Source organism: Mercenaria mercenaria, chromosome 7 (genome assembly GCF_021730395.1).
Source record: "Mercenaria mercenaria strain notata chromosome 7, MADL_Memer_1, whole genome shotgun sequence".
Classification (NCBI taxonomy): Eukaryota; Metazoa; Mollusca; class Bivalvia; order Venerida; family Veneridae; genus Mercenaria; species Mercenaria mercenaria.
This window is the reverse complement of record NC_069367.1, coordinates 15,579,069-15,596,205: the sequence shown is the minus strand read 5'-3', so window position 1 is coordinate 15,596,205 and position 17,137 is coordinate 15,579,069. Positions and strand designations below refer to the sequence as shown.

At 34.4% G+C, this 17,137-nt stretch overlaps 1 protein-coding gene across 11 annotated transcripts in view; it reads left to right on the top strand.

Annotated features, from left to right (window-relative positions):
• LOC123556030 (peripheral plasma membrane protein CASK-like) overlaps positions 1-17,137 on the top strand; it is a 286,974-nt gene that overhangs the window by 251,534 nt on the left and 18,303 nt on the right. For 7 of the 11 annotated variants that reach the window (XM_053547672.1, XM_053547671.1, XM_053547666.1 and 4 more), the window contains 3 exons: positions 3,457-3,648; positions 12,717-12,881; positions 14,553-14,642. In XM_053547672.1, coding sequence (XP_053403647.1) covers positions 3,457-3,648; positions 12,717-12,881; positions 14,553-14,642 — 447 coding nt within the window. Of the gene's footprint in view, positions 1-3,456; positions 3,649-12,716; positions 12,882-14,552; positions 14,643-15,724; positions 15,794-17,137 lie in introns of all 11 variants that reach the window. The other 4 variants (XM_053547676.1, XM_053547675.1, XM_053547668.1 and 1 more) reach the window with 1 other exon arrangement.

The window sequence follows — 17,137 nt, the reverse complement described above, 5'->3', positions numbered from 1 at the left end:
TCAAAGGTTTGAGCCTTCCATTTTGTGTCTGCTCTGTATCTCCTAAACAACTTAAAGGATTTTCATGAAACTTTAGTCAAATGATCACCTTATCAAGACGATATGCAGAACTCATAAGTAAGCCATGTTGGCTCAAGGCCAAGGTCATAACTCAAGGTCAAATGTTTGAGCCTTCCCTTTTGTGTCCGCTCTGTATCTCCTAAACCCCTTGAAGGATTTTCATGAAACTTGAGTCAAATGATCACCTCATCAGGACGATGTGCGGAACTCATGTCAGCCATGTTGACTCAAGGTCAAGGTCACAACTCAAGGTCAAAAGTTTGAGCTCTGTATCTTCTTAACCCCTTGCAGGATTTTCATGAAACTTGGGTCAAACGATCACCTCATCAAGATGATGTGCATAACTTAAGAATGAGACATGTTGGCTCAAGGTCAAGGTCATAACTCAAGGTCAAAGGTTTGAGCCCTCCATTTTGTGTCTGCGCTGTATCTCCTAAACCCCTTGAAGTATTTTCAAATTCTTTGATTTCCTCATACATGAACTATAAAATATCTTAACAAAGTCCATGCTTCCACCCTTTCTTTATCCATTACAGCGGCAGGGGAAATAGCTGTCTTTCAGACTGCCTTGTTGATTAACACATGAGAAGCCACATTTTTGTCAAGCCTGCTCATGATGAACTCAACAGAGTTATCAAAATAGCTATTCAATATATGTGCATGCATGCGTTATTGTATGCATGGGTCCGATTTTGTCTGGAGTTTGATTTTTTCCGGACAAAAACATTGATATGCGTGGAGCAATCTTGCTTGTATTTGACTTAAATATTTTCACGCACAAACCTCAGATCTTTATCGCTGAGGTCAAGGTCACACTTGCTTGTCAAAGATCATTTCAAAGTTTGTCCGGCCATAAATTTTACACGGATGGAGGAATCTCGTTTTATATGGCATAAATGTTTGTCTCAGCGAAATGTTGTGCTCAAACGTTAATTGTCTGTCTCAAAGGACAATGTCACAGGTCATTGTAGAGCTTGCCCAGGCTGTAACTTTGACATGCATGGAGCTGTTCTATTTATTTTTTGGCATAGTGGTTTGTTTGAATGAGACTGAATGTTACATTACAAACCAGGGTCAGGCCCCAATCTTAAAGGTTAAGTTCATACTGGGGATCAAAGGTCATGCAAGATTTTGTCTGTGCCATCAACTTTGACATGCATTGAGAAATCTCTTTATTTGATGTCAGTGAGACAGAGTATTGCCATAGGACACTGATACATATCTCAGAGGTCAAGGTCACGATAAAGGGTCAAAGGTCATGTCTTATCTTCCTGGTACAGTGACTTTGACTGGTATAGAACTTTTTATGCCCCCGGCATCTACTGATGCGGGAGGCATGTAGTGATTGTCCTGTCTGTCCTTCCGTTCGTCCGTCCATACGAGGTTAACCAAATGGGACCATTTCGTCTAGCATCAATACCCCTTACTAGAATGACTTGATACTAATGCAGATGTAACCTGTGACCATTCCTCATCTTCAAACATCATCTGACCTCAGTTTGACCTTGACCTCATTTTGGTCTTAGGTTTCTTTGTATCGACAAGGATGCCACTGGGGGCATCAAGCGTTTATTGAACGCAGCTTCTTGTTTTTGGGGCTTAAATGATTAAGCAATTGAGGCAGTTTGTCAATGAATAACAGGCTTGACACTGTCGCCCCTTGAGCATCAGCATTCTAATCTGCTTTTTCTACATGATATATGGTCAGAATGTTTCTCATTTTAAATTTAAGATTTGACAAAATCGTAGTATGACAATTATGTTTACATAAGTTCCATGCACTAGATGTTTGTTTGTTTGTTTGTTTGCCTTGGGTTTAATGCCGTTTTTCAACAGTATTTCAGTCATGTAACGGCGGGCAGTTGGCCTAACCTGAGTGTTTCTGGATTCTGTACCAGTACAAACCTGTTCTCTGCAAGTAACTGTCAACTTCACCACATGAATTATCAGAGGTGGAGGACGAATGATTTCAGACACAATGTCTTTTATCAAATCAAACTTGGTCTGTAGCATCCTTGCTTGAAGATCACTAAGATCTGTATTCTTCTGCATTCAGTGTCAAGGTCAGGTGAGCCTGATTTTCCTTTCATGGCCTTCTTGTTCATGGAATATAATTTAAGTCCATCATAAACATTTTTGTTTTACTGACAAAAATGAATGGAAGTTTTATGAAAGGCCTTCCCAGGTATGTACTATGCTTTGCAAAGGAATATAAAACTTGCCATGTATCTTTTTATACCCCAGAGAAGAGCACAAATCCAGAGTTCATTACCTAATAGATTTAATCTATTAGGGTAGAATATAATATTCTTGACTGAGTTACATGATGTCAGTTACATCAAAAATGTAATAGATATAATTACATGATGACAAAAAGGTTTATGACAGACATGTCAGAGAATACAAGCTTTTGTGTGGCCTCACAAGGGACAACACTGACATCTCATACATTGTGAACTGATCGAATAATTCTTACATTATATCAATTTAGAAAATGAAATATGTCTGCCTGACATGTTATGATATTGATCAAATAAACATCCATGTTATTTATGAAGATTGTTGCTATCCGGTTTGAGAAAAAACATTGAATATGATGCTTTGGAAGGGCTCTGTAATAATATTAAAAATCAGACAGATCGCTTATGAATCGTTTTATATGGAACTTAATTACACGTCAGAAAAAACTAACACATTTTCAGACAGTAGATATTCAAAAATCTGTAAGTAATACGGACAAAATCAAAGTTTGATTTCCAGTAACCTTAATATTTCATTATTGGAGCAGACGTAATTCATCTTAATGTTGGAGACAATTTACAGTGGTCAATAATTTTCTGGCTTTTGACTAGTGTATGTAACAGAGGTTTGTCTGAATGTAATGTTTGTGGCTTGCCGGTCATTGATTTAAAACACCTAGATAATGCACATCAGACATCAGTTTTATTTTGGATTACTTCCCTATCATGAAAGTTTGGCCTGTGAAATGTTTCATGAAGAAGTGATAGTTTTCATGCAAGACTAAATTGATGTAAAACCTAAATTGTATTTTTCTATAAAACTAAAAATATATGTATTTGTTCAGGCTTTGGTAACTTGATACGTAGATCTCGAGAAAGTACTCTCAAACCAGGGTTAGAAGTCAGAGCCAGATGAGGCCTAATTGATTACTGTGTGGAGAGCAACATGTCATTCTTCCTTCACCTCTGATTGCTATGGGGAAGTTGTCTGTTATTTGAGGAGAACAGTTTAAATCTTGAAAGAAGTCCAGGAACTCTGGCAATGTTTACTGTCTGAGACATATAGCTGAAATACTGTTGAAAAACAGTGTTAAAACCCACGAAAGCAAAAAAAAAAAAAAAAACCCTAACAACTTCTGTGTTTCCTATTTTGCAGGCTTTACTGCAAGCCCATGATGTTGTGGCACATGAAGTGTATGGAGAGGAAGCAGTGAGAGTTACACCTACTGTGCCAGTCACTCCGTTCCTGAATGGTAATATTGAGCCAGATTCACCGGAAACCTCCGAGATGGAGAACGTTACCAGAGTTCGACTTGTACAGTTCCAGAAAAATTCTGATGAACCTATGGTATATACTTTTTAGGATAAAATTTTATATAGATGCATTTTGATACTTGATCATTCAGGCATACTAAACACATAGTTGCAATTTTGATGAAAGTATTACATAATATGTTTTGCGTCACTTTTCTTTAAATATAGGACAATGTAATTGGTGTTGTAAATCATTCTAAACAGCTCCAGGAATGGTTACTGTAACTTTGCTGATTTCTTGACAGAAAGAAAAAATTGATAGAGCATTTTTGAATCATTTAGGGCAATTAAAGTCAGAAAAATTGCAAGGAATCATAATTTGAGCATCAGATGTTATATCAGCATTATAGCAACATGCACATACAGAAACTTTTACAAAACTATTAAACAGTTCTTTAGAAATTTTCATAACCAAAAATGTCGTGAATTTACTGTTAAATTTACTTTCAGCTTAAGGATGACTACCCGTAATAGGCCTCAATTTCAGCAAAAGCGTACATACATTGATAATGTAAGCTATGAAAATGTCAAACGATAGAAATAAGGTGCATATTGACAAGTTATATAGTGAAAGAAGTTATCAAAAATTTCCTTTACATTACCTCCCCTGAAAATTTTGGGTTTTCATGAGTTATCTCCCCTGAAAACTAGAAAAAAAAAAATTCTCCTTTTCCCTACGTGGATTTTTAGATTTCTTTTTGATATTTGTATCAGAATCATAAAATGCAGCTTTCTACCGCAAAATTTTCTGGAAACTCAAGCTAAGATTCTCATAAAGAAATTATATATATCCCATAGGCATCAATGTTAACTTCAATACCAATTATCTCCCCCAAAAATGATAAAATTCGAAAAATCTCTCGGTGAAACGTTTTTAATTTTGAATGTCTTTAAAGTGACCAAATTTCATTTAAATATTACCATCCAGTTACAAGATACAAAATATGGCTATTACACCATGTTATCCTTAAATTTTGATGGTTTAGTTAAAACAGCTATTTACTTGTTTGTTGGGATTTTATGTCTTGGATACACGCAACAGTAGAATCCATAGAAATTAATCCCTTACAAATTGTAATGTTTTCAGAGTTAAATGAAAGTCGATATTTTCATGATGTAAAAATCTTATAGGAGATATCGCCGTGATGTCACGCATTAATACCTGTTTATCTGGTGGTGGGCAAAACAAATGTTTTTACATTGTTTTTGTATGGGATCAGAATTTTTAATTTTTGGCAACTTTTTCGCTTATTTATGGATTTTAAAAATTCAAAAAGTTTTGAAATACTTACAATTTTTATATTTTCGTATTCAAATATCTTTTTAAAATGAATAACCGTTTTAAACGATATATAATTTTAACATTGGCATAGTGATGTTCAAAACTTGTAGTAGAGCTGTAACGAGTATCCAAGTACTCGGATATCCACGAGTTTGACCAAAGGTTCGAGTACGGATATTCGTCATTGTCAAGATCGTTGGATCGCGATCTTTTTCATTAATACATGCAATTTGTAAAATTCTGTCAATAAAATTAAATTAAAGCCACATTAAACGTCTTCAATGAATTTTCTTGCCACGGTGGGGAAACCACGTGACTAACTTGGGTAACGTGCACGCAAAAGTGCTAAAAATAGGCCCGCTTCAGGTATGTTTTTTCACTATAACTTTTTTGATCCGCCATTGTTTTAAACGAGATTACGTGCATAAACCCCGCAATAAAAAGCTCTTTCATCGGATATATGTAACTTGATGAAACTCTCTCCCGTTTTTACGTAATCCTTGCCCAACCGATTCGAAAGATGCAAAATATTCTGGTAACGAACACGTCTGTCACAAGTTACGCACCTAGCACAGATTCTGCAGAGAATTTCCGCTGGAATTTAAGTTTAAAATAAAGCTTGTCATTGTCCAAAGTCCTGTACCAAATAATATAACATGACTATTCAGGAAATTAAAGATATCGTAAACAAAGGTTGCGGTAACTATCACATTGCGGTTGTTTCAGATGGTGATACACGAGTAACACATTTTGTCAAGCCGCCATGAGTAACTACAACAGTTATCAAAATAGCTATTCAATATATGGCATGCATGGTTATGTATGCATGGGTCCGATTTTGTCTGAGTTTGATTTTTCGCAAAATTGATAGCTGAGCAATCTGCTTTATTTGACCTATTTTTCACGCACAAACCCAGATCATTATCGCTGAGGTCAAGGTAGCACTTGCTTTGTCAAAGTCATTTCAAGTTTGTCGGCCATAAATTTAACGATGAGAATCTCTTAAGGCATAAAATGTTTGTCTCAGCGAAATGTTGTGCCTCAACCAGCTTGAAATTGTCTGTTCAAAGACAATGTCACAGGTCATTGTAGCTTGCAGGCTTAACTTTACATGCATGGAGCTGTTCATTAATTTTTGCATAGTTTTGTTTGAATAGACGAATGTTACATTCAAACCAGGGTCAGGCCAATCTGACAGGTTAGTTCATATGAGGATCAAAGTCTGCAGTTTGTCTGTGCCGGTCACTTGACATGCTGAGAAATCTTTATTTGTGTCAGTGAACGAGTAGTGCCTAGACACTGATACATTTCCGAGTCAAGTCCGAAGGTCAAGGTCATGTATTCTTCTGGTACAGTGCTTTGAAGGATAGAACTTTATCCAACGGCATTAACGATGCGGGAGCATGTAGTGATTGTCTGTCTGTCCTCCGATCGCGTCCATACGAGGTAACAAGACCATTTCGTCTAGCATCAATACCCTTACTAGAATGACATTATATAATGCAGATGTAACTGTACCATTTCCTCATCTTCAAAATTCAACTGACCTCAGTTGACCTTGATCATTTGGCAGTTCTTGTACGAAAGGATCCACTGGGGGCATAAAGCGTTTTTTGAACGCACTCTTTTTGGGCTAAATGATTAAGCAATTAGGCAGTTGTCAAAATAACAGCTTGTACACTTTCGTCCCCTTTGCATCAGCATTCTAATCTGCTTTTTTACATTGATTATATGGTCAGAATTTCTCATTTTAATTAAGATTTGACAAAATACGTAGTAGTGCAATTAGTTAAAAGTCATGCACAGATGTTATGATTCTTTATGATTATGCTTGTTATGCCGTATTTTCAAAGTATTCATCATGTAACGCGGCATTGCCAACTGAGTGTTTCTGGATCTGTACAGTACAACTGTTCTTGCAGTAACTTTCAATTCACCACATGAATTATCGAGGTGGATGACAAAGATTTCAGACAACAATGTTCTTTATCAAATCAACTTGGTCTGTAGCACCTTGCTTGAGTCACTAAGACTTATTCTCGCATCAGTGTCAAGGCAGGTGAGCCTGTATTTTCCGTTCATGGCCTTCTGTTCATGGAAATAATTTAGTCCATAGATAAAATTTGTTTACTGACAAAAAGAATGAAGTTTTATGAAAGCCTTCCCAGGTAGTTACTGCTTTGCAAAGAATATATAACTTGCATGTATCTTTTTATACCAGAGTAGCAAATTCAAGTATTCATTACTAATAATTTAATCTATTGGGCTAGAAACTTATAATATTCTTGACTGATTAATGATGTCAGTTACATTCAAAAATGTAATAATATATTACATGATGACAAAAAGGTTTATGACAGACTGTCAAGATTCTACAAGTTTTTGTGGGCTCACAGGACAACCTGAATTCTTATACATTGGAAGACGGAAATTCTTAATTGTATCAATAAAATGAAATATGTCTCTGACATGTTATGATATTGACAAATAAACATCCATGTTATTTATGATGATTGTTGTACGTTGAAAAAAAATTGAATATGATGTTTGGAGGGCTCTTATAATTAAAATCAGACAAGATCGCTATGAATCGTTTATGGAACTAATTACACGTCGAAAAACTAACACATTTTCAGGACAGTAGAATCAAAATCGTAACGTATACGGACAAAATCCAAGTTGATTCCAGTAACCTATATTATATTGGAGCAGACTAAATCATCTTAATGTTGAGACAATTTACAGTGGTCAATAATTTTCTGCTTTTGATATGTTGTAACAGAGGTTTGTCTGAATGTATGTTTGTGGCTTGCGATCATTGATTAAAACACCTAGATATGCCTCAGACAATCAGTTATTATATTGGATTACTGTCCCTATCATGAAGTTGCTGTGAAATGTTTCATGAAGAAGTGATATTCATGCAAGACTAAATGATGTAAAACCTAGATTGTATTTTTACTATAACTAAAAATATAGTATTGTCGGCTTTGGTAACTATGATACGTAGATCTCGAGAAAGTACTCTCAAACAGGTAGAAGTCAGAGCCAGATGAGGTAATTGATTACTGTTGGGAGCAACATGTATGCTTCTTCACTCTGATTGCTATGGAATTGTCGTATTGAGGAAACAGTTTAAAATCTTGAAAGAGTCAATACTGCAATGTTGTTTACGTCTGGAGACATATAGCTGAAATACTGTGACAACAACAGCTGTCACTAAAACCACGAAAGCAAAAAAAAAAAAATAACCGCACAAACTTCTGTGTTTCCTATTTTGCAGGCTTTACTGCAAGCCCATGATTGTTGTGGTCCATGAATGTATGAGAGGAAGCAGGAGATACAACCTACTGTGCCAGTCACTCGTTCTGAATGAGTAAATTGAGCAGATCACAAACTCGTGTGACGTTACTGAGTTCACTTGTACATTCAGAAAATTCTGATGACCTATGTAATACTTTTAAGATAAAATTTTATATAGATGCATTTTGTACTGATCATTCAGATACTAAAACATTAGTTCATTTGATTAACAAGTATTACAAAATGTTTTGCGTCACTTTTCATTAAAATTAGACAATGATTGTGATGTAAACTTCCTAAACGCTGACAGGACTGGTTACTTACTTGTGATTTTTGACAGAAAAAAAAATTGATAAGCATTTTGAATCAGTTAGGGGATAAAGTCAGAAAATTGCAAGGAATCAAATTTGAAGCACAATGTTATTCACATTATAGAACATACACATACAGAACTCTATAAAAATTCAAACTTCTATTCAATTTTCATAACCAAAATTCTGATTTATGTTAAATTACTAATCACTACTTTTGAAGTTAGTTAAAAACAGCCTATTTCATGTTGCATCTTTTCTTGTACTACACATAGAATCCAAAAATTCCCTTACAATGAGTTCATCAATTAAAGACAAAGCGAATTTTACATGATGAAAAATCTTATAGGAGATATTCGACGTGATGTCACGATTAATACCTGTATAAAATGCGTGTGGCACCAAACAAATGTTTTTACATTGTTTTTGTATGATTGGGAATTTTTAATTTTGGCAACTTTTTACGCTATATTTATGATTTTAAAAATTCATAAAGTTTCGAAAATTACTTACAATTGTCTATTTTCGTATTCATATCTTTTAAAAGAAAACCGTTTTTAATACATAAATTTTAATAGCGGCATTTTCGATGTTCAAAACTTTTAGAAAAACACGGTAAGTTAGCGTTCATAATTACCATTTATCATAAAATAATTAAAAGTAATTATTATAAATTCTGTTTTAAAACAATTCTGATCAAAAAATTATATGATAAAATTTAGTGTTTTTAAGAATGTTTGTGCCATTAGAAAATTTTAACGTCACTGTTTTCAAACACCCACCCATCCACTGTCTTATCGTTTTTAAAATGGAAAATACATGGATTTGTATCAACAAATTCCCTTAGTAGAAACCTTAGAATGGTGGTTACGTACAGTTTTGCAAATATAGATGGCAACGAATAGCATTTTGGTATGAATTTCGTCAGCTTCCGAACGAATATTCGAATAATCGTCATCAAAACAATTTAAGAATCTAATTTAATTGAAACCATCATTAGTTCAGGTGCTTCGATGATTTTAGCTCACTGTCACAAAGTACAAGACTTTTGTGATCGCGCATCATCCAGTCGCTGTGGGCGTAAACTTGCTTGTGACTACTTAAGTAATTTTCATGGATTTTATGAAAATGTCAGAATTGCCTTATGATCATCTGGTCAAGTCGAACTGGTCTGTGCGGTACAAACTAGGTCCACCGATCTAAACAAGAAAAACTTGAACTCTTGAGCTATTTCAATGGATCTTTATGAAAATGGTCAGAATGTTAACTTGATGATATGAAATCTAGGTCAAGTTCGAATGGTAGCTTGCGCAAAAATAGTCAGTAGTCAAATAATAGAAAACTTGTGACCTTTAAGGTCATATTTTTGGGATCAGCATGAAAATAGTCTGAATGTATGCTATGAATCCTATCAGTTGAAACTGGGAATCTGTCGTCCCAAACTAGTCGTGAGTCAAATAATGACAAACACTTGTGACCTCTACTAAGCCATAACTTTTACAAAGATCACTGAAATGGTCAATGGTTTACTTATATATCAATCCATTTTAATTTCGTCAAAAATAGTCATATCAAATAATAAAATCTTGCTTACTTTAATAACCATATCTCCATGAATTTCAAAAATTATGATATCTATGTGTCAGTTTGAAGTCAATCCAAATTCACTAGGCCAATTAAAGTAAAACCTTTACTTATAAGCATATCACTGGTTCTCAAAAACATTGGACGATATGTTCCACCAATCTGATACTATATCAAGTTCATTACAACTGCGTCAAAATAGCAATTGATTGGTTAATAATAGAAACATCCTCTACCTCTAGCATATTTTCAATGGACTATATGAAATGTGTAAATTTCACCTTGCAAATATACTAAAAAAATCATTGTTAAAAAGGCCTGTGCTCAAACAGTTAGCATAGTAAACAATAGAAACCTTTTGACTCTAGATGTATTTTTATGGATCAAAAGCTAAAATCTGAGAAGTTATCATTGATTGATATTTATCAAGTTTCTGATAACTGTTGTTGTAATCAAAAACTAGGATCAGTTATCAGTTAATGCAGAAAGAACTGTACCTCTGTAGAGCCAGATTTTCAATGGAACTCTTCTGAAAATGGTCAGAATGGTTCACTAGATAAATCTTGTCGGATTGTCAAACTGTCACATGTCAGTCAAAAATTGTCATATGTCAAATTAAAAAACTTTGATTAATCCAAATTTCTTCAATGGATATTTCAATGGATAGTTGGTCTGAATGTTCTCTGATGATATCTATCAAGTTGACTGGGTAACTTGCTCTAAATAGTCTTCTTATGTCTAAATGAACTACTTTCCCTCTAGAGCCAATATTGTTTAATGTGCCTCACAAAACTGTTGGTGAAATTCACCTTGATGACTAGGCTTTAGTCAATAACTGGTTCCATCCTTCAAAATATTTCATTATGTCAAATATAGAAAACCTTGTGACCTCTCTAGCAGGCATATTTTTCACATTGAGATTTCATGCAGTGGTCGAATTTTTATCTTGATGATATCTATCAAGTTCAGAAGACTAGGTTCACATGAGCATAAACCAGTGCTAACGACCTGCAAATAATGGAAAAGAATGTATACTCAATTGTGCAGTTGTGGGTAAGTTGAGCGCCTAACAGGACCATCATGGTCCTCTTGTTAATTATATTTCGCACTACCGAAACAGTGGCTAATTCAAGTGCTTCTGACGCGACGTAAGCATTTCGGCTAATTTACTAGAAACGAATTCTTGGTATATTAAATAAACGAAAAACTGTGTTCTTGCATGTTTCTTTTATTTCTATGAATTTTATATTTTTTACGAATATTCGAATAGTGAAACATTTCAAATATTGTGTCATGCTTAAGCAACATATTCAATATTCGTTTGCATCCCTACAAATTTACTAAAAATCATCGTAAAATATCAACTGTGATCAAACAGTTAGCATTGAACAAGACTTTAGAGTTTAGACAAAACATAAATTGAGACAGCTATGCATAATTGTGTACGTTTATTGCGTTTTGTATTAAGTGTTGTGGTAAATTAGTAATTATAGTTATTGCCAGAAGAACGACAGGGATGCCTGATGTAGGAAACATAGACACAAGGTCGGAGTATAAATGCTTGTCTTTAGTAAACTGTATCGCAAGGAATGACTTATCAATAATACATTGCTATACGATCAAAATTTACTGAGTCAAAGAATAATTCAAAAATGATTTTGCATTGTTCTGATCTCTAGACGGAAATGCTTCTGAATTTCTTATTCTGTGACCTGTTTCTCACATTTATGGTTATGTGCCCACAAACATCTTGTTGAAAACTTGATGGCTCTTGTCATGTAGTTGTTCAGCAGATATTGTCAGTCATCATTGATTTTTATCTGCAAAATCTGTACTTCACTTGTATTGAGTGGATTTTATTGGTCACATTCAGTAAGACTAAGTTATGGAATTAAAAGTATCTTAAGACCTGAATGTCTGAAGATAATTGAATTAGATGTACTGAATTTATGAAGTTGTGGTTATGTTGATCAACACTGACAGATATATGCCCTTTATTAATTGTAAAATATCCATAAGGCCCTAAAACGTTTGTTACACATATCTTAAAAATATTGACCAAAGTATGAAACTTTAATGGTGCGTGAGTTTTATTTGGAAATTACCTTACCTCCACACATGCAACAAAATGGAAATAAAAACAGAAGAAAAAACTGCCAGGTTCTTGTATCTTGTAATATTGATGATATCGAGCTATCTACTTACCCCACATGTGAAGTAACATCCGCTGGCTACGAAGGGACACATGATTAGGTCTATCTTCAAATTTTGAAAAGTCCCATTTGACCAAAATGTGTATGAACGTCCTTCTCCACCCTATACCCCATCCCCATAAAGAATATTAATGTGGATAAGTGTATATTAGCCAGAAAATTTGGCATTGGTATGTAAATCAGGCTGTATTTTTAAATGATTGTGAAAGATTAAAAAACAAAACAAAAGTATTTGACACCATATTTCTAATGTTATAATGCATTTGAAATACTCTCATCTTAAGTTTTTCCTAAATTTAAGGTAAAAAGAATCATCTTGACTAAAAGTTTATGGAAATTTCAATTTATCTGAACAGATTTTAACTGAATGGTTGTTAGGTGTACTTTTAGCATTTTTTTCTTTATTCAGGGTATTACACTAAAACTGAATGAAGAAGGACGATGCCTGGTAGCTAGAATTATGCACGGGGGGATGATACATCGTCAGGGTACGCTACACGTCGGCGATGAGATAAGGGAGATAAATGGTAACAGTGTTCTCAACCAGACTGTCGACAGCCTGCAAAAAATGTTGGTACGTATATGTGATAACAATGTTTGAGGCTACCCTTTGAAAAAGGACAGTATATCTGATACTAGTAGTAGTAGTCTTGCGCTGGTACTGGTAAAGAATCCAGGAAACCATCGTGTTATTACTGACCAAATTAAGCTAATGTTATACTGTTGACAACTGATTTAAAAAAGGAATCCTATTCTGTAAGCTTATATCAGCTGTTAACAGCAGACATCCTAAACAGTTTCACGTGCTTGATGTCATCTGTGTCAATTATATGCAAAATGGCTTCATAGCATTATTTAATGAAAACTATGTTGACGAGTAAATGTCCAACCCCTTTTTATCAGACTGCTTTAGGTCAGCATAATGGGAGAATTGTGTTTCCATTTCAGAGGTTTTAAGTTTGATCCTCATGTGAGACAGTTTGATCAAAGGCATGCATCCTTACCTTTTTATAATCCTTTACTGTTTTAGGTTAAGAAGTTGTCAGTTTCTTGTGGAGAAACGGACTTTGCACTAGTTAGTATGATAAGGTTATCTAGAAATGGTCATTATATCTAATAGAAATACCAGAAACTTTGCTGCTCACTGCAGAGATGAGCTTGTAACTTGTTACCATTATGACACAAAGAAAACTTGGGAAGAAACAAGAAGAAGCAATCCTTTTGCTAGCAGTTACGATTCATAAAATTCTCTTGGAAGTATACTTGCACTAATAGAAATAAGTTTTGTTGCATGGCAGACTATACTTATGTTTTAATAGGAAACCAGGCATTCTATGTAATAATACAGTAGAGGAATACTATGTTAGAGAAATGTCTGTAAAAGCCTCCAAGCAAAGAGAAATTACATTAAATAATTGGTACCTTCAAAGTCTGCAACTTTCTTAGCCAAGAAGGAAGAGTGTGTCTTATAAAATAGCGCCAGAACATGAAATACGCTTCTTATTTCTTTATTTGAATAAGACATTAAATGATGAATCACGCATTGGAAGAAATTTAGGCTTTCTATTATCACTCCCCTGCTAGGAGAAATTGATAAAAATCTTGAACTCTTGTGTTTATTTACATATACTATGAAATTTAATCAATTTCTTGGAAATAAAATTTCATGGTTTAGCCAAAATTGGTAATTTGTAGGGACATGAATTTGTTGATACAAAAAAAAGAAAAATGATTGTAAGGATTTAATTTTGCGAATAATTGACAGAAATTATTCCCCACAGATCGGAATGATTTTGTAGTATTAAAAATATGCTGTATGATCCCAAATATTTGCTATTGCTGGAATATATAAGAAAAAGTTAATATGAGACACGCCATGAAAAAACCAACATAGTGGGTTTGCGACCAGCATGGATCCAGACCAGCCTGCCCATCCGCACAGTCTGGTCAGGATCCATGCTGTTCGCTTTCAAAGCCTATAGTAATTAGAGAAACTGTTAGTGAACAGCATGGATCCTGACCAGACTGCGCGGTCGCAAAGCCTCTATGTTGGTTTTCTCATGGCACGGCTCATATAATTGTTGTTTGGTATATATTTATGTCTTAAAAGTATTAGTTCTGGACAGTCTTGATTTATGTTGCACAGTTTATGACTTATTTGTGATAGTAATATTTTAAATCTTGTCTTAATATTTTATGATCTTAACAATTTTGAGAACAAAAATAATGGACTGGTTATTTTTAGAGAGTACAAGGAACGATAAGTTTCAAGGTGATACCAAGTGCACGGGGCCTGATCTCTCGAGAACGATACGAAAATAACAACCACAAGGAGGTGGGTAATATAAACTGATGATGATGATGACGATGATGATAATGATGATGATATTTTGATGTTGAGATATGTAGACAAAAAAAATGTTGTTGAAACTCTGAAATTACCAAACAAAAATTGGTAATTGCATCTTTGGTATATAATGGGGCTTTCAAAATTTTCAGGTTTTTGATTATTAAAATTTCATAGTTGGCAGCACAGGAAATTCTTTAAAGGCAAAATGGTTTTCAGATTTTAGATATTAACCCTTCACCTGCTAAATTTCTATAATGAACTTGTCCACCTTTCAATCTGGACAGTACCATTACCTGTTAAAGGGATGCTTACCAAAAAGATACTGACTAAATGGCGAACAATGCAGATCTTGATCAGACTGCATGGATATGCAGGCTGATCATGATCTGCACTGGTCGCAAAGGCAGAATCAGTCGTGTCCAGCATTTGAACATTTGAAGTGTGAGAAGTGCTTTTTGAATTGGAAGTTCAGACAAGCTTTGCACAGAACACTTAGCATTGTACCAAATGTCTCAGATTCTTATTTACTTGTCTTGAGAGTTTGTCAAACAGAGTTTCAACAGCATAGTTTTGGTCACTTGATAAACTGGTCGGAAATTGTTACACTTCATATTGGGCTGTGAAAAGGGATTTATTCATTTGTTTTAATTGAATGGTTGGAAATAGATTTGGGTAAATTGAAGTGGATATTTCCTCTAAAAGATACATAGAGCATTTTGTTGTTTTACATGATGTGTAACAATTTTGACCGTTCACTTTATCTGTATATTTCCCAACATAACTGTGTACACATTAAGATTCCATGTTTTGAACCTTTACCTCAACGAAGGCTGAGGTTGATATTTTAAAATGTTTCACTTATGATTAAATTAGATATTCTCTGGTGAGTGTCCTAGGACCTTTGTTTAGGTTATACGGAATTTCACTGATGTATTGCCCAGTAGTAATAGAAACTGAAAGATTAGTTGTGATTCAATGTGTATACATAGTTTTGTTGGGAAGTATCACTGGAAAATGTTCACCAAACACTATGTTTAGAATATATAATGTAATAACCTTACTTACAGAGATCAGCTAGTGGAAATGTTTGTTTGAAGATAGTCCCTAGTTATCAGGGCCCAGTCCCGCATTGTGAGGTAACAAAATAGCTGACCCATTGTGTCCTAACCCCACCCACTGTAGTCAGACTGACATTGACCTTGCAGCAGACGGCATGCTTGTAACGCATGCTCGTGTCAAAAAAAATTAACAAAATGGAGATATTGCATTTATTTTTATTTAGAATTAATATTCGTGCATGGATATTGGCTGGTTAATCTTAATTTGAAATAATTTAACTTTTTTTTTAATTTTTGAAATAATATGGAAAAAAAAGAGAGAATATTTCTTCATGTCTCAATAAAAGGTAGTTTAACTTTGACTCTTAAAAAATTATATTCTTGCTTGGACTATACCATATATGGCAAAAGTACTGGTTTTTCCAGGAAGCAGACTCGCTTATTATTCAGGGAAGCTTGAGCTTTTCTCACATTTGAGCTCAAATAAGTATAAATTAAACAAATTAGTTATAACAAAAAAGCAAGGCTTTCTGCTTGAATATATATCCTTGCTGTAGCTCAGAAGACTCGGCTACAGTTTTGTATAGTTGAATCTGAATTCTGAAACTTTTTTTTTGAAGTTAGACTGTTATGTTTATAGTTTTTATTTTCTGTTAATGAGTGAAATTGTTAGAGTGCATTATTTATTGTTTAACTGTTACATATTTAATCCAAACTATATCATAATTTTTGTTCAGTGGTGTAAATATATTGTTTTAGAATGGTTTTGTTGATGTACTGTTGAGTGTTGAAGTTGGGCATTTTTGTTTTGGGTGTCTTAGAGTTAAGGTTGAAAATAGAAGTTACAACAGTTACTAGAGCTATCATTAAACGCAAATAATACCCCAGGGTCTGCTTTAATAGAGAAAAAGTAAAATGTTTTTATCATGACCTTTGACCTTCAAGTCTGACCTTGACTTGGACTCTTTGCATGTCACTTTGATAAGGTTAACAATTTATGCTAGTTAAGTTTTATGAAAATCCTTCCTGTGGTTAAGAAGGTAAGAAGTAGACAAAATTTAAGCTATTTGATCTTTGACCTCTGAGTGTGACCGTGACTTTGTGGCCCAGGTCAGTTGTGCTCTGCATGTCTTGGTGGGGTAAACAATTGGTGCTGGTTTTATGAAAATCTTTCAGGCTGTTCAAACAATATTGAGCGGACAAAAAATTAAGCTATTTGACCTTGATTCTTCAGATGTGCCCTTGACCTTCAACCTAGTGACCTAAGTTGTGTGCTTTGCAGGTCATTTTGATGAGTTCAAAAATATATGCTGATTTATTGAATATCTTTGCAGTGGTTTAGAACTGAAAAAAAAGTTGAGCTATTTAACATTTGACCTCCAAATATGACCTTGAAACCAGCGACCTGGGTTTTTGCTGTGC